The sequence below is a fragment of the Marmota monax genome, unplaced genomic scaffold (genome assembly GCF_021218885.2).
Source record: "Marmota monax isolate L192 unplaced genomic scaffold, Marmota_monax_Labrador192_F-V1.1 WCK01_AAM20220418_F8-fsc00107, whole genome shotgun sequence".
NCBI lineage: Eukaryota > Metazoa > Chordata > Mammalia > Rodentia > Sciuridae > Marmota > Marmota monax.
Window position 1 is genome coordinate 1,828,542 of NW_026693761.1, and position 15,102 is coordinate 1,843,643.

General features: G+C 31.9%; 1 protein-coding gene across 4 annotated transcripts in view; it reads right to left on the reverse strand.

The window, feature by feature from the left end:
• The window catches only part of Dpy19l1 (dpy-19 like C-mannosyltransferase 1), a 102,305-nt gene that overhangs the window by 23,754 nt on the left and 63,449 nt on the right, over positions 1 to 15,102 (reverse strand). For 3 of the 4 annotated variants that reach the window (XM_046460618.2, XM_046460617.2, XM_046460620.2), the window contains exons 10-13: positions 15,022 to 15,099; positions 6,224 to 6,310; positions 4,523 to 4,582; positions 3,667 to 3,747 (exon numbers count right to left, since the gene is read on the reverse strand). In XM_046460618.2, coding sequence (XP_046316574.1) covers positions 3,667 to 3,747; positions 4,523 to 4,582; positions 6,224 to 6,310; positions 15,022 to 15,099 — 306 coding nt within the window. The remainder of the gene's footprint in view (positions 1 to 3,666; positions 3,748 to 4,522; positions 4,583 to 6,223; positions 6,311 to 15,021; positions 15,100 to 15,102) is intronic. The other variant, XM_046460619.2, reaches the window with a different exon arrangement.

Sequence of the window (15,102 nt, forward strand, 5' to 3'; positions counted from 1 at the left end):
ACAGAAATGAGTTATTTGGCCAAATAGGCCTGAATGTGACCCTTTGAAAAATCTGCTTGCAAGTTAGCCACCTGGATTTTAGAAGAGTTCCCACTGCTATAACCAGTAAGAGTGACTTATTATACCTGGTGTATACTAATAATGTGGTTTATTTATTTATGAAAACCTACATTCCCTCTAGGAGTCTGGAATTTTGATATGTGGTAGGCAAGGATGCCAACATGACCATCCCCCAGTAAAATCCTTGGGCACTTAAGTCTCTATAGTTTCCCTGGTAGATAATATTTTATGCATTTTGTCACAACTCATTGCTGGAAAATCTAAGGGCATCCCATGTGACTCTGTTAGTAGGGAAATGTTAGAAGTTTCTACTTGGTTTCCTCCCCAACCCATGACTTGTGCCTTTTCCCCTTCACTATAATAAATAATTGTCATGAGTATGACTATATGCTGAGTCTTGTAGCGCTTCTTAGTAAGTATCAAGCTAGGAAACACTGCAACACACTCAAAAACAGTCTGCAGCACAGAGGTTCACACTTATGATCCCAGCAGCTCAGGAGGCTGAGGCAGGAGGATTGCAAGCTCAAAGCCAGCCTCAGCAACTTAATGAGACCCTGTCTCAAAAGAAAAAATAAGGGCTGTGGATGTGGCTCAATAGTTAAGTGCCCCAGGGTTCAATCCCTGCAACAATAATAATAAAAACAAAAACAAACAAACCAAAAAACCCAATCTGCACTCTGAATTTGCTCACCAACCCACACTCAGATCCATCAGTAAAGAACAAAAGATATACTGCTTCAAGATATCTGAGCTACAATTCTGATTACTGGTTGAACACTAATTTATACAGACAGGAGAGTGACATCTAGAAAGTCAGGCTAAAAAACAGTAAGAATAATAAAACAAAAACAAAAAACAGAAACATTCTACCACTGAAGTATATACATCCCCAATCATTTTTCAAAATTTTATTTTGAGACAGGGTCTCACTGAGTATATACATCAATGGTAGAATGTTTACCTAGCATGCTCAAGCCTCTGGGTTCAATCCCCAGTACTGGAAGGAAGGAAGGAAGGAAGGAAGGAAGGAAGGAAGGAAAGAACGAACAAACTTATAAATAAAAATAAAATAAAATATCCTGGTTTTGGAAAACTTAGTGAGACATGCAAATGAATAGAAAAGTCTGATACATATTCAGGAAAAAAATTCATCAATAAAAACTGACTCTGAGGGCTGGAGAGATAGCTCAGTTGGTAGAGTGTTTGCATCACATGCACAGGCCCTGGGTTCAATCCCCAGTGCCACCAAAAATAAATAAATAAATAAAAATCAGTGACTCTGAGAAGGCTCAGATATTATACTTAGCAGACAAAAACTTCAAAGTGGCAATTACAAACTACAAATATGTGAAATTTTAAAAATCACATTAAAAATTAAATTAAAACATTATGCTAATAACTCAGAAAATAGCAAATTTCAAGAGGAAATAGAAATTTTGATAAATGAAAACTCAGGGTTAAAATGTATAACTGAAATGGACACTTCACAGGATGGGCAGAACAGCCAGTGTCAAAAGGCAGTATAATCAATAAACTTAAAGACAGGTTAATAGAAATTATCCAATCTGAAAATTAGAAGTAAAGAGACTAAAGAAAAACAAACAAGCTGAGAGTAAGGTGTACGCCTATAATTTTAGCTACTTAGGTTACTGAGGCAGGAGGATTCCAGTTCAAAGCCAGCCTGGGCAACCTAGCAAGACCCCTTCTCAAAATAAAAAATAAAACATGGACTGGGGATGTAGCTAAGTGGTAGAGTGCTAAGACACACCCCAGTACCAAAGTAAGTAAATAAATAAATACCGGCAGACAGACAGAAAATAGAAGGGAAAAAAAAGAAAGAAAAATAAACAATGCTTCAAAAACTGAATATTAAGCACATAAACATGTTAATGGAGACATTAAAAAATGAACGATGTTTGAAAAAATAATGACCAAAATCTTCCTAATTCAAATGAAAAATTAACTTATAGAAATTCAATAAACATCTAGAAAGATGAACAAAAGATCCACATTCAGACATATCATACTCAAACTTTTAAATGTGAAAGAGAAAATCTCGAAAGCAACAGCAGAAAAACAACTCATCATGTATAGGGGAAATACTGATTGACTGATATTATTTTATTAACTTCATTAATATTTATAAGGTAATATTAATTGGCTTCTCAGAAAAAAATGGAGGTCGGAGTTCTGAAAGAAAATAACTGTCAACCAATAATCTTATATACAGCAAAATGAGTCTTTAAAAATAAAGGTAAATAAAAACATCAGAAGAGAAAAAAAAAAAAAAAAAACCTGAGAGAATCCACTGCTATAGACCTGCCTGACTAGAATTAGTAAAGGAAATTCCACAGGCTAAAAGAAAATGAAATTGGCAGTAACTCATGTTCACAGCAAGAAATTAAGTACAATAAAAATGGCAAAAATGTGGATAAATACAAAAGGCAATATAAACACTTTTGTTCTTTCAATTTCTGCAAGACACAAGATCATATAATGCAATAATCATAACTATGTTGTTGGCACTTACATATAGATGATGTACATAATAGTTCATAAGAGGGGGGAGAAAGTGGAGATAAACTTGTGCAAAGGCACTATATAGTTTTCCTGAATTAAGTCAGTATTAGCCTAAAGTAGATTGTAATACATTAAGATACATATTATAATCCCTAGACCAACCATAGAAAAATAACTAATGAAGAGATACCTGCAACCATGTTCATTCATTGCAGCACTACTAACAACACCTCAGATATGGAAACAACTTAATTATACACTTAAGGGTGTGTGTGTATAAATGTGTATGTATGTATGTATACACAATGATAATAAATGACAATAGCAACAGTAATATAAAATAACAATGATAACAACAACTAATATTTATGAAGTACTGACCCCATGTTATTCTGCACAAAAACTTTATACTTATTGCCTGAGATCTCACAAGTAAAAACAGGACAATTAGGATTTAAACCTAGGTCTGTCTGACACCAGAGCTCATAAACTTAAAGGCTGCACTTTGCTGAAAAGAACAACTGGTTTACAAAGCAGAAGTTTTAAAGCCTCTAGAAAGTTACAAAACAGAAAACTTATCATTTTAATTTTTCTCATAGTCAAACATCAAAGCAAACAAAACCTCTATTAATAAGCCTAACTTAGACTAAATTACCTACAATGGTTTATAAATAGAGCATTCACAACATTGACCAGAAAACTCAAAGTGGGAGCAGTGAGGATCTCCAGTTGAGGCTCTGAAGATAGAATCTTTATCTGTTACAAAGGGGATAATAAAAAAGTCAGAGGCTCCACAGACCTTAAAATCTGGGCTTTAATCTCTACTGTTTCCTTGCATTAAATATTTAAATATTTGTGATGTAGAAGATATAAAAAGATACAAAAGAATTATGCCAAGATTAATTCTGGAGAATAAAAACTATATACATAATCACATTTGCTTTCTATCATATTAAATAATAAAAAATGGGTGAATACACTTCACCTAGAATTAGGTTTAAATAGTGGCACTTTAATAACTCAAAAATTTCATTCTCAGCCTGTTTTGAGTCTTCTCACGTCTTTTAAGTTTAAGTGAAAACTTACATCATCTGCAATCCCAAAGATTCTAGATGTCAAATATTTGAGTATAATGGTTCCAAACAACCAAAGACATCCTTGGATAATCTACAAAATAAATGAATGAATAAATAAATAAATAATTTAAAAAGAAACAAAATGAACTTTGATGCTTCAAATTCTATAGCTTAAAGCTTTAAATGTCTCTAAAAGAAAATGCTGCAAAATGTATCTCAATTTTAAATAAAGCATGGTGCTCCAAAACGAGGGACTCTAGCTACAAGTGAAAATATATACTTACAATTTTATTAACAAAAATTAATATATTTTACTGGGGCTTTGTATGATTCTCCTTCTATGGAGATTACTTATACATGTGCCATTTCTCAAAAGAAATGTGGATAATAAAACTGGAACTTTTTACCTATCCCAGACTAATCTTAACTTGCTTCATGAAAAGGGCAATTTGGTACATTAATATTGAGTCTTAAAATATAACAAAACTGTAAGATATATTAAAGGTAAAACATAAAACTCAAAGGTCAAATGTTTTCTCTTATATGTAGAATCTAGAGTAAAATAAAGGAAAGGGGGAGGGAAGGAGAGGATAACATAAAGAACCAATCAAATATAAATTAATTCATGGGTGAAAGGAAGTCTAGTAGAGTAGAGGAAGGAGAATGGGAGAAGGGAGGGAGGACAGGAAGGAAAAAAGGAAAGAAAAGGGGAGATCATGAAATGAAATCTATTTCCATGCATATATGAGTTTGTCGGGATGAACCCAACTACTACTATTATAAACTCTAATAATAAAAAAAGTAAAACATAAAACCAAAATATTTTAAAGAAAAAAACATATGCATTAAAATAGACTGATTCTTACCCATAAACTAAGCTCAGACACATTTATTTTCACAAAATGTGGTTTCAATGCCAGCATTCCCTGAATAGAGAAAATAATAGTTAATAGAATTTCAAGAAACAAATAATTATTCTAAATAGACTCTCAAGCATCTAAGATTCAGCACACTGTTGATTTTCCACATAGTATTACCATATACTCATTTCTGTAGTCAGTAATTTCAAAACATAGCCTTTATTATATCCAAAGATTAGGTCAGTTAGTAACTCTGCAAAATTGAAAACAGAATCACCAGATAGAAATTTCTAGGATTGTTTTTACATATCTGATTTACCTAAGAACCAAGAAGCAAGTAACAAATGCAGAATTTTAGGCAGCAGTCATATAGGAATAAGATTTTACTTAAACTAAAAATAACTGGCTCCTGGGAGCACAAATGTGATTTTACTGGATCAACTAAATACTTCTCTGACAAATCTAAAGTCTAAGTACATGAACTCCCAAAGTATATCACCTTTAGAGAACAAAACCTAATTGAAACTTGGCAAATATAATTAGATATCAAAACACATATATTTGAACCCAAATTAAGTCATTTCAGAAGTTTTCTGAGCATTTGAGAAAAGTGATACAATTCAGGTTTCAAAATCATTAAACACAACAATACACAGGCAAATATACATAAATATACTATATTCTATAACTGTTAGTATTATTTATATACCATGTAGAACGTACACATAAATCTGCTTAATTCATACCTAAGACAATGTCAGTGTCAAGCATCTAGCAGTGTACCTGACACAGTTGAAGCTCAAATGAACTCAAAAGAAATTTCTTACAAAATGAACTTAGATGAGATTGTATTCACATGCAATATTCAATTCAATGACTTCCCTGTACACAAGTACAAGGAATTATATATTTTATCTTAAGGAATAGCAACATTTGCTAACGTAGGCAGGTAATTTATAGAAGTGAGTATAGTATCACATTTCCTAATTATAGAGTATACTGATTTTAAGAACTAAACTCATTACTGCCAAAAGCACAACAACTCAGTTAATTACTTTTGTTGAAAACACTGCATAGAACATGCTATTGATTTTCCACATAGTATTACTATATTATATTACTATTTTTGTGGCTAAATACACTCAAGTCACACATCAAAAAAGGGTAGGAGCCCAGATTAGGAAGAGGAATATTTTTTGAAAAATGGGCTTTTTTATAATTATTATTTGTAAAATGGGATAAACATTAGGAGCTACAAATGTATTGATGGGTTCTAGTTTGTAAATAATTATTGTTTGTACAATGGGATGAAGACATAGGAGGCTCCTAATTTGTTATGGGTTCTAGAAATCAAGAAAACCAAAATAATCTAAAGTAATTTAAATGATTACTCAAAAAGTAGAACATATTCCAATTAAGACAATGTAATATGCTTTTGTCTTCAAGAAACTGGCCTATACTAAAATGCATATATTTTAGATATAAGGAATAACTTAGGTTTGCAAAACACTGTAATAGTGAAACCCATGGGAAAAAAAGTCACAACTACCTCTGGAAGAGATGACTTCTTATTTAGAATGAAACTGAAAAAAAAAGAAAGGAAAAAAGAAAAGAAAAACAAACTTGTACCCTCATGGATCCCAAGCCAGTGATAAAGAAACTGATACCATTAAATTAAAAAACAGCCATGTACCAAGGAACACTTACCCAAATAATTACCAAAGAGGAAGCGTAATAGGATGTTAACAACATTGAGTTCCCAAACATCAAAACAAAACAAAGTGCAAGAGAAATCTGTAAAAACCCAAAAAAATAAATAAATAATTCAGAGAATCACTGATTCTTCATTGTGAAAATTGCATATGCCCATGATAAGCAAAATTCAAACCATTCAAAAAGGAATATATAATAAAAACAGCACATCACACTGTGCACAATGGTTTTCATGCATTTTTCTGGCACTGAAATGAATAAATTATATTTTACATTTTGTTTAAAAGCAACAATTGAGAATCTATTCATAAGGTAACTATGTTTTGCTTTTACTCTTACTATGTTTCAGAGAGTTTTACACATTAATCCAAGCCAATCTAGTTTATTCTGTTTAAGAATTGAGGAAAGAGCCAAGTGTGATGGCACATGCCTATAATATCAGTGACAGGAGGCTAAGGCAGAAGGATTGCAAGTTCAAGGTTAGTCTCAGCAATTTAGCAAAGCTCTAAGCAACTTATTAAGAACCTGTCTCAATAGTAAAATAAATTACAAATAAATAAATAAATAAAAAGGCCCGGGGAAGTGACTCAATGATTAAGCTCTCCTAGGTTCAATCCCTGGCACAAAAATAAATAAGTAAATGAAATTTTAGAAAATTTTGTATTCACTCTATAGATGTCCCACAATTTATTTAACTGGTCCTCTGATTATTGGCTTTCAGTTCTATTTTGTTTGTTTTTCCTATTACAAACATGCTATGATAAACATCTTTGAGTATACATTTTATGTGCAAAATACATTTGTAGACAAATTACCAGAAGTAGAATTGATGGATCAAGGATACACAAATCTGAAAAACAATACTGACAAATTGCTCTATCAAATGATTGTACCAATTTACAGCCCCATTAAGAGGATAAGAGATTTCCTGTAGATACATGCTCTGGCTCACATTATCTTATTTTGTCTTATTTTTTTAAAAAACTTTCCAACCTTATAAGGTAAAAAAGTTATGTCATTGTTTCATTTTCCTTTTTTAATGCTTTTTTTGGGAGGGGGTACTGAGAATGAACACTTTACATTTTAACACTGAAAGACATCCTTGGCCCTTTTCAATTTTTTTTTCTCCTAAAATTTTAAGACAGGTTCTCATTGGGTTTCTGAGGCTCTTTGTTAAGTTGCTGAGGTTGGCCTTGAACTTGCAACTTTCTTGCCTCAGCCACCTGAGTTGCTGGGATTATAGGTGTGCACCACTGTGCTGGCTTTCTCATTCTTGAAATAGTAGAAAAGATACAGCATCTTGTTCCTTATTCCCTGTTTATGTTGTTTTATGTGTGTGTGTTTGAATTGCTTATGTCTAGTGCAAGTGTTTCTCCAATCAACTTGCAAAGTTTAGGAAAATAATATACACTTATGGCCAAGAATCAAGCAAAACAATGCCAAGAAAATATAAGATAGTACTGAAAAAGGAAGCTCTAAATGGCTCAAGAAATATTGGGGTTGAAGTTAGTAAAATATACACTAACTTACTTAAAAAAAAACTGAAAATTATCTTAACCATTTACTCATCAGAATTGGCATATAGGCTTTTACTGAGATAAATGTCTCAGAGTCATTAAATATGAAAAACATAATTCTGGCTTTGTTTTCAAAATTATGAAAATTAAATCACATGATCTCAATTTCAATCACCAGTTGAAGCTTCCAGATGTAAAGCACCAAGTGCTTCAGGACCTGGACTAGAAAGTAAGACGATCAGAAGGAAGGAGTTGAATAGGGAGTATTGAAAGGGGAGAATGTTAATAACAGAGGAAAGAGCTCAGAACTGAAAAACAGGCTTTAAACAATTTGTTTTCCTAATTTCTCTTAGCAGTGTTTTGTTGTTTTGATTGTATGGTCAGGATTCTAACAGCAGCATTGGAGAGAAGTGATTATACTCTGGACATATTTGGAAGCTAGAACTAATAGTTGGATGTAGGATATACAGGAAGAGGAGAAAGGGAGAAAAGCTTTTGGCTTGAGCAAATAGAGGTGAAACTTTGTCCATAAAAAGAGGGAAAATATTTTGCGAGAAATAAAGCTTATTAGAAAAACAAAACAAAAAAAATCTCAGAGGATTTGTGTAGGCAGGTATTATGTGTAAGGTGTAAACTGATTTTTGTGTATCAACTTTGTATCCTGATTCTTTGCCAAATCAAGGTATAAAAAGAAACAGAAGGCATTAAAATTGGAATGAAAGCAATAACATTATCTCTATTTGCAAATAACTGTATTTAATATGGAAAGAATTCTAAAGGCTGCACAAAAATATTGTTAAAAATTCAGCAAAGTATCAGGGTACAAAGTCAACACACAAAAATCAGTTGAATTTCTGTACACTAACATTGAACAATCTGAAAAGAAAATTTAGAAAATAATTATTTTATAAAAATGCTATCAAAAAGAATAAGATACTCAGTAATTAACTTGACTTAGGAGGTACAAGATTTATAAAATGAAAGGTACCAAACAATGCTGAAATAAATTCAGAAGACAGAAATAATGGAAAGACATCCCATGTTCATGGATTAGAAGACAGTATTATTAAAATGTTGGGAGAAAATATTTGCAATTATATATATGATAAGGGTTAATATCCAGAAAATGCAACACACACACATACACATACACAGACACACAAACACAAATCTATTCAAAAACAAGCAAAGGACAGAAAAATGTATAAGTTACCAAGAAGCCCATAAAAAGTTGCTCAATATAACTAATTATCAGGAAAATGTAAACCAAAACCAAAATCAGAGTACTGCATATAAGAAGCTTACTGAGAACAAATAAAAACACTAGCCAACCAACAATTCTTTTTATATCTGACAGAGAAGTGAGATCACAGGGCAAATGAAGGCCAAAAGGGGAGAGACAGACAGGTAAATACAGAAAATCACAAAAAAATCACAGTGGAGCAGGAAACCATGAATAGACCTCTTTTGGGAACCAGTGCAGAGGCAGGAAAACCCAAACGATAATTGATGAGTGCTGGAGGCTCAGTATGGCCAACTTTGCAAGTTAAAAACTCTAGTGAACCCAGTCATGGGGAGGGCCTACAGTTTTGTTTTATTTCCAAGAGCTCTACTGCTTCTTCACAATGACTATCAGAGGAAAATCCCTTTGTGTTTATGACAGAGGAAACGGGAAAAGTTCCACTTTGAGCATCTCATTCATAGAAAGAAACTAAAACAATTCTCTCCACTCACTTCCAAAAGCAGAGGAAATATTTCCTAACTCATTTTATGAGGCCAATATTACTCTGAAACTAAATCAGAAAATAACATTACAAGAAAACTATAGGCCGGTATCTCATGAACACAGATGCAAAAACTTCAACAAAATATAAGCAAATTGAATCAAAGAATACACATAAAGAATCATACAACATAACCAAATAAAATGTATCCCAGGTATACAAGGATGGTTCAACATTCAAAGACCAATTAACATACTACTTTATATCCATCAATGGGTTTAAGAAGAAAACTTACATGACCAATCAATGCATGCAAAAAAAAATTATCTGACAAACTTCAATACCCATTTATCATAAAAACTCAGTAAACCAGGAATAGAAGGAAACTTCCTCAACTTAATAAAGAAAATTAAAAGAATTACAGCTAGCACATACTTAATGGTGAAACTGAAAGCTTTCCTACCAAGATCAGGAATAAGGCAAAGAGGTTCCTACCCACTACTGCTTTTCAATATCATACTAAAAACCCAAGATAATTCAGTAAGAAAAGGAATAAAAGGTATAAAACTTGGGAAGAAATAAAATTGTATTTGCAGATGACATGATTATTCAACATAAACAACAAAATCAATATTCAAAAGAATCAACAATGAACTACTAGAACTAGTAAGGGAATAATGGAAGGTTGCAGGATACAGGTTATTGTACAAAAGTCAACTGTTCTCCATATGCCAGCAATAAACAAAGTAGAATTTGAAATTAATAACACAAAAAGTTAAAAAGTGTAAATATCCAACAAAATATGCAAAAGATCTGTACAAGGAAAACTATAGAACACTGATGAAAAATATAAAATTAAAGTTAAGTAGATGCAAAGATATTCCATATTTATTGACAGGAAGACACAATATTGTCAAGATGTCAGTTCTATCCAACTAGAGCTATATATTCAACAGAACCACAGTCATTATTGTAGCAAGTTATTTTACAAATATTAACAAACTGATTCTAAAGATATATGGTTATGCAAAAAAACTCAGAAGAACCAACACGATATATAGAAAAATTATATATATTTATAAAACTCAGAAGACTGACACTACTTGATTAAGCTTAGTATAAAGCTAGACAGTGTCAGTGTCAGATTGGTGAAAGAACAGACAAAAGAACGACTAGACAAACAGACATCAATAGAACAAAGTATACAGTCTAGAAAAAGACTCACATGAATAAGTCAACAGATCTTTGACAAAGGAGCGAAGATAATACAATGGAGCAAAAACAGTATTTTCAACATATAGTGCTGGAACAAGCAGATATCTACATACCAACTATATATCTATCTAAACATAGGCCTTAAACCCTTCACAAAAACTAATTCAAAATGAACCACAGATCTAAATGTACATCACAAAACTGTAAAACTCCTAGAAGTTAACAGAGGAAGACACCTAGATGACCTTAGATACAGTTATGAATTCTTAGATACAATATCAAAAATATATTCCAGAAAAAGAAATAATTAATGAAATTAACTGCATTAAAATAAAAAAAATTCTTTACTCTGAGAAAGTCAATGTAAAGAGAATGAGAAGATAAGCCATAAAATGGAAGAAAATATTCGGAAGAGACATATCTGATAAAAGACTGTTAACCAAAATATACAAAGAATTCTTAAAACTCAACAATAATAAACAACCCAATTAAAAAATGGCCAAAGACCTTAACAGATACCACACCAAATAAGATACAGAAATGGAAAATAAGCATATAAAAAGATGTTCATCCAAACTGAAACAACAATAAGATACCATATACATCTATTAGAATGGCTCAAATCCAAATTCTAACACCACCAAATACTTGCAAGGATGTGGAGCAATAGGAATTCTCACTTGTTGATAGTGACAATGTAAAATGGTATGGCTATATTGGAAGACAGTTGGGCAATTTCCTAAAAAACTAAATATACTCTTAAGAAACAATCCAACAATTACTTTCTTTGGCATCTACCCAAATGAATTATAACTCTATGTCTACATAAAAACCTGCAGGCAAATGTTTACTAAAGCTTTATTCATAACTGCCAAAACATGGGATTAACCAAGATGTCCTTCAGGAGGAGAATGGATAAACAGTGATGCATCCACATAATCAAAATGCTATTCAGCACCATGAAGAAATGAGCTATCAAAACTTGGAGGAAACTTAACTGCATTTTACTAAGTGAAGGAAGCCAATCTGAAAATCTATACACTGTGTGATTCTGAATATATGGCATTATGCAAAAAGAAAAACTAAGGAGACAATAAAGAGATCAGTGGTTACTAGGAGTAGGAGGTGAGAATAAAGTGAATAGGCAGAGCACAGAGGATTTCTAGGGCTATGAAACTATCTGTATAAAACAATAAGGGCTGGAAAGATGGGAGAATAAGGAGTTGTTGTTTAATGGGTACAGAGTTTCAGTTCTGCAAGATGAAAAGATTTAAAGATACAGACTGGTGATACTTGCAAAAATACATGAATGTACTTACTTCTTCTGAACTATATACCTGAAAGTGCTTAAGATGGTAAATTCTGCTATATATATTTTATCACAATTTTTTAAAAGTAAAAATAATTCTTTTGTGGGCAATCTATATTTTTGAAGCTATAATAAATTGATGATTTCCACTGCCACATATAAATAATAAAAAATTAATTAAAAATTTTTAACAATACATAAAATGAATTGCTTTATGTAACACCTTCTATTAAATTCCTAAATGTATTTTTAATGATGTTTGGTACTATGAATCAAATTTTTAACTCATTTTCAAGTTGTTCAATGCTAATATGAAAACAGAATTGATGTTTGCATATTGATCCTATATCCTGAGTTATGTTAAACTCATTGGTTTTAGTAACTCTGTTACAGATTCCTTCCGTCTACATACATTCCATGTCATATGCAAATAAATATATTACTATTATTATTAAAAAATAAAGAAAAGAAATTGACAAACTATAAAGTAATAGTGAAGACAGAGAAGTAAATCACAAAACTATGTATTATTTACCTAAGAAGGTTCACCTACAAATTAAATCTGTATAAGTTCAGTAATTTGATAACTACAACTTTGAGTCAAAGCACTCAGCTATAGGTGCCTATGTGACTACATGATTGTGCAACTCTCAACATTTACCATTTATTCTGATTTGAAAAAAAAATGTATTAATTGGTTTGGAAAAATAATTAGCCAAATATATATAAAAGTTTACTACTGGATCCATTCACCAAAAGAGATGTAAAAATCCTATAGAAACAAATCAAATTCAACAATATATATATAAAAAAAGAATCTAGCCCAGAAAAGCAAGAGTTTTTGTTTTGTTTTGTTTTTAAATGTTAGAAAAATCAGTTAATGTGCCTGGCACAGTGGCTCACACATGTAATCCCAGTGACTCAGGAGGCTGAGACAGGAGGATCTGAGTTCAAACCCAGCCTCAGAACTTAGGGAGGCCTTAAGCAACTCTGTGAGAACCAGTCTCTAATAAAATATTAAAAGGGTTGAGGATGTGGCTCGGTGGTTAAGTGTCCCTGAGTTCAATCCCTACAAAATAAAAGAAAAAGAAAGAAAAGAAAAGAAAATCAGTTATGGCATATTTGCCATAGTAGCAGATTAAGGAGGGAAAAACAGGATCATCTAAGCAGATGCAGATTTCATGAAACTTCATATTTACTAAGTACATTTTAAAGTGCTCAAAGCATGATGAGGACAAGATAAAAGGAGAAGCTGGTCCAAACAGTTGGACAAATACGGAACAATGTGAGCATCAACATAAAAGCGAAAATAATGGATTATACTGCTCTGAATAAAACAGCATTTTCTCTTGAATATAAGAGAAAAACGGAGAGAAGGTTTGAATGGGAATATCATAAAAATACAAAGGTCCATAAACATAAGATGTTCAGCTTTACTGAGAGAAAATGTAAATTAAGGTCACTAGATACCATTTTATACCAACCAGACTGAACAACAAAAAAAATTTTTTTAATGTAGAATAATATGAGCTGTTATACATTGCTATTTGAAGTAGTTTGATCATTTTAGAAAAATCATTTGGTATTTATGGAGTTGAACATGTGCATAATTTACCACCCAGCAAGTCTACTACAGGGTAAATACTCCAGAGGAACTTTTTAATATATATGCCTCAGGAGATAAGAATACAATGTTATTCATACATGAAAAAAGAAGCACAGGTGGTAGAGAGGAAAGAATCTAAATATCCTTCTGTAAGAAAATGGATAAATTGTACTTTATTCATACAAATGGAAAACATAAAGCAGTGAAAATATCTGAACATCAATATAAATCTCAGAAATTTGAGTAAAAACATGATTCTCAAAAGAAAAGCATTTATACAAACCAAACCTAGGCTAATATTTAATAATAAAAATATATATTATTTGGGAATACATACAGAGCGTATTTTACATACAGAGTGAAGTTTAAAAGGAAAGCAAGCTTATAACAATTTAAAGAGTCAGTACATTTACCTCTCAGAGAGGTGAAAGATATTTATAGGTCACATAGGACTTCATGGTAATGACAAGGTTCTATTTTTCATTTGGAGGACAATCTCATAGTTGTTAATTTTGTAAATGTGTTCATAACCATAACTTCCCTACACTTAAATGTCCTTTTATGTTTATCAACTACTATAGAGAATAAAAAGCAATAATGACATAATATAATAACATAAAGATCATCAGAAAGCACTATATATATATATATATATATATATATATACACACACACATATATATAAATTAATAATAGAAGACAAATGTTTTTAAAAGATAATTCATCAACATCAACTCATCAGTCTTGGGACCTTTGCTCTGGTTGCTCCACCAAACTAGAATATTCTTCTCTGTGGTATCTATTAGCTACCTCCCTGTCCTCCTTCCAATCCTTGCTCAGTTTCCTTCTTCTTAACATGATGCAACCTGACCACTTTACTTGATACCTGGATCTTATATCCTGTGACCCTGGCACTACTGATCTGCCCTATCCTGATTTGTTTTCTCTTTAATCCTTATTATCCTCCAATATGCCAATTTACCCTTTTAGCATACTCATTATCTATTCTGTCTTCTCTCCTTCCTCACACTACTAGAAGACCAGCCACATGAATGCTAGAGCCCCTAGTTCTAGTCACCCACCTGTCCAACATGCTTAGGGGTAGATGCCCAGTGAATGAATACTTCATTTTACCAGACAGCTCCACAGATAATATACTACTGTTGCATATTTCTTTCATGAATTGCTTTTACTGATAAAGTATAAATTAGATACATCCTCAAACACATATTATGGCCAAAATTAAAACTCTCTGGGTGGCCTATGTAAAATGAGGTCAACTATATTACAGTGTTTGAACAACCCTTATCTTAGTTATAGAGTCATTTTACAACTAGTTTCAACAAACAATAAGCAAATCAAATATTAGTCAGAAGTTCATCTTAAGATCAAACAAAACAAAAACAATTAAAATTCATTACCATGTGTATATAAATGATCTTCCGTAATTTATATATATCAATATACCCCACAACATATACTGCAAATAATGATGCAATCTG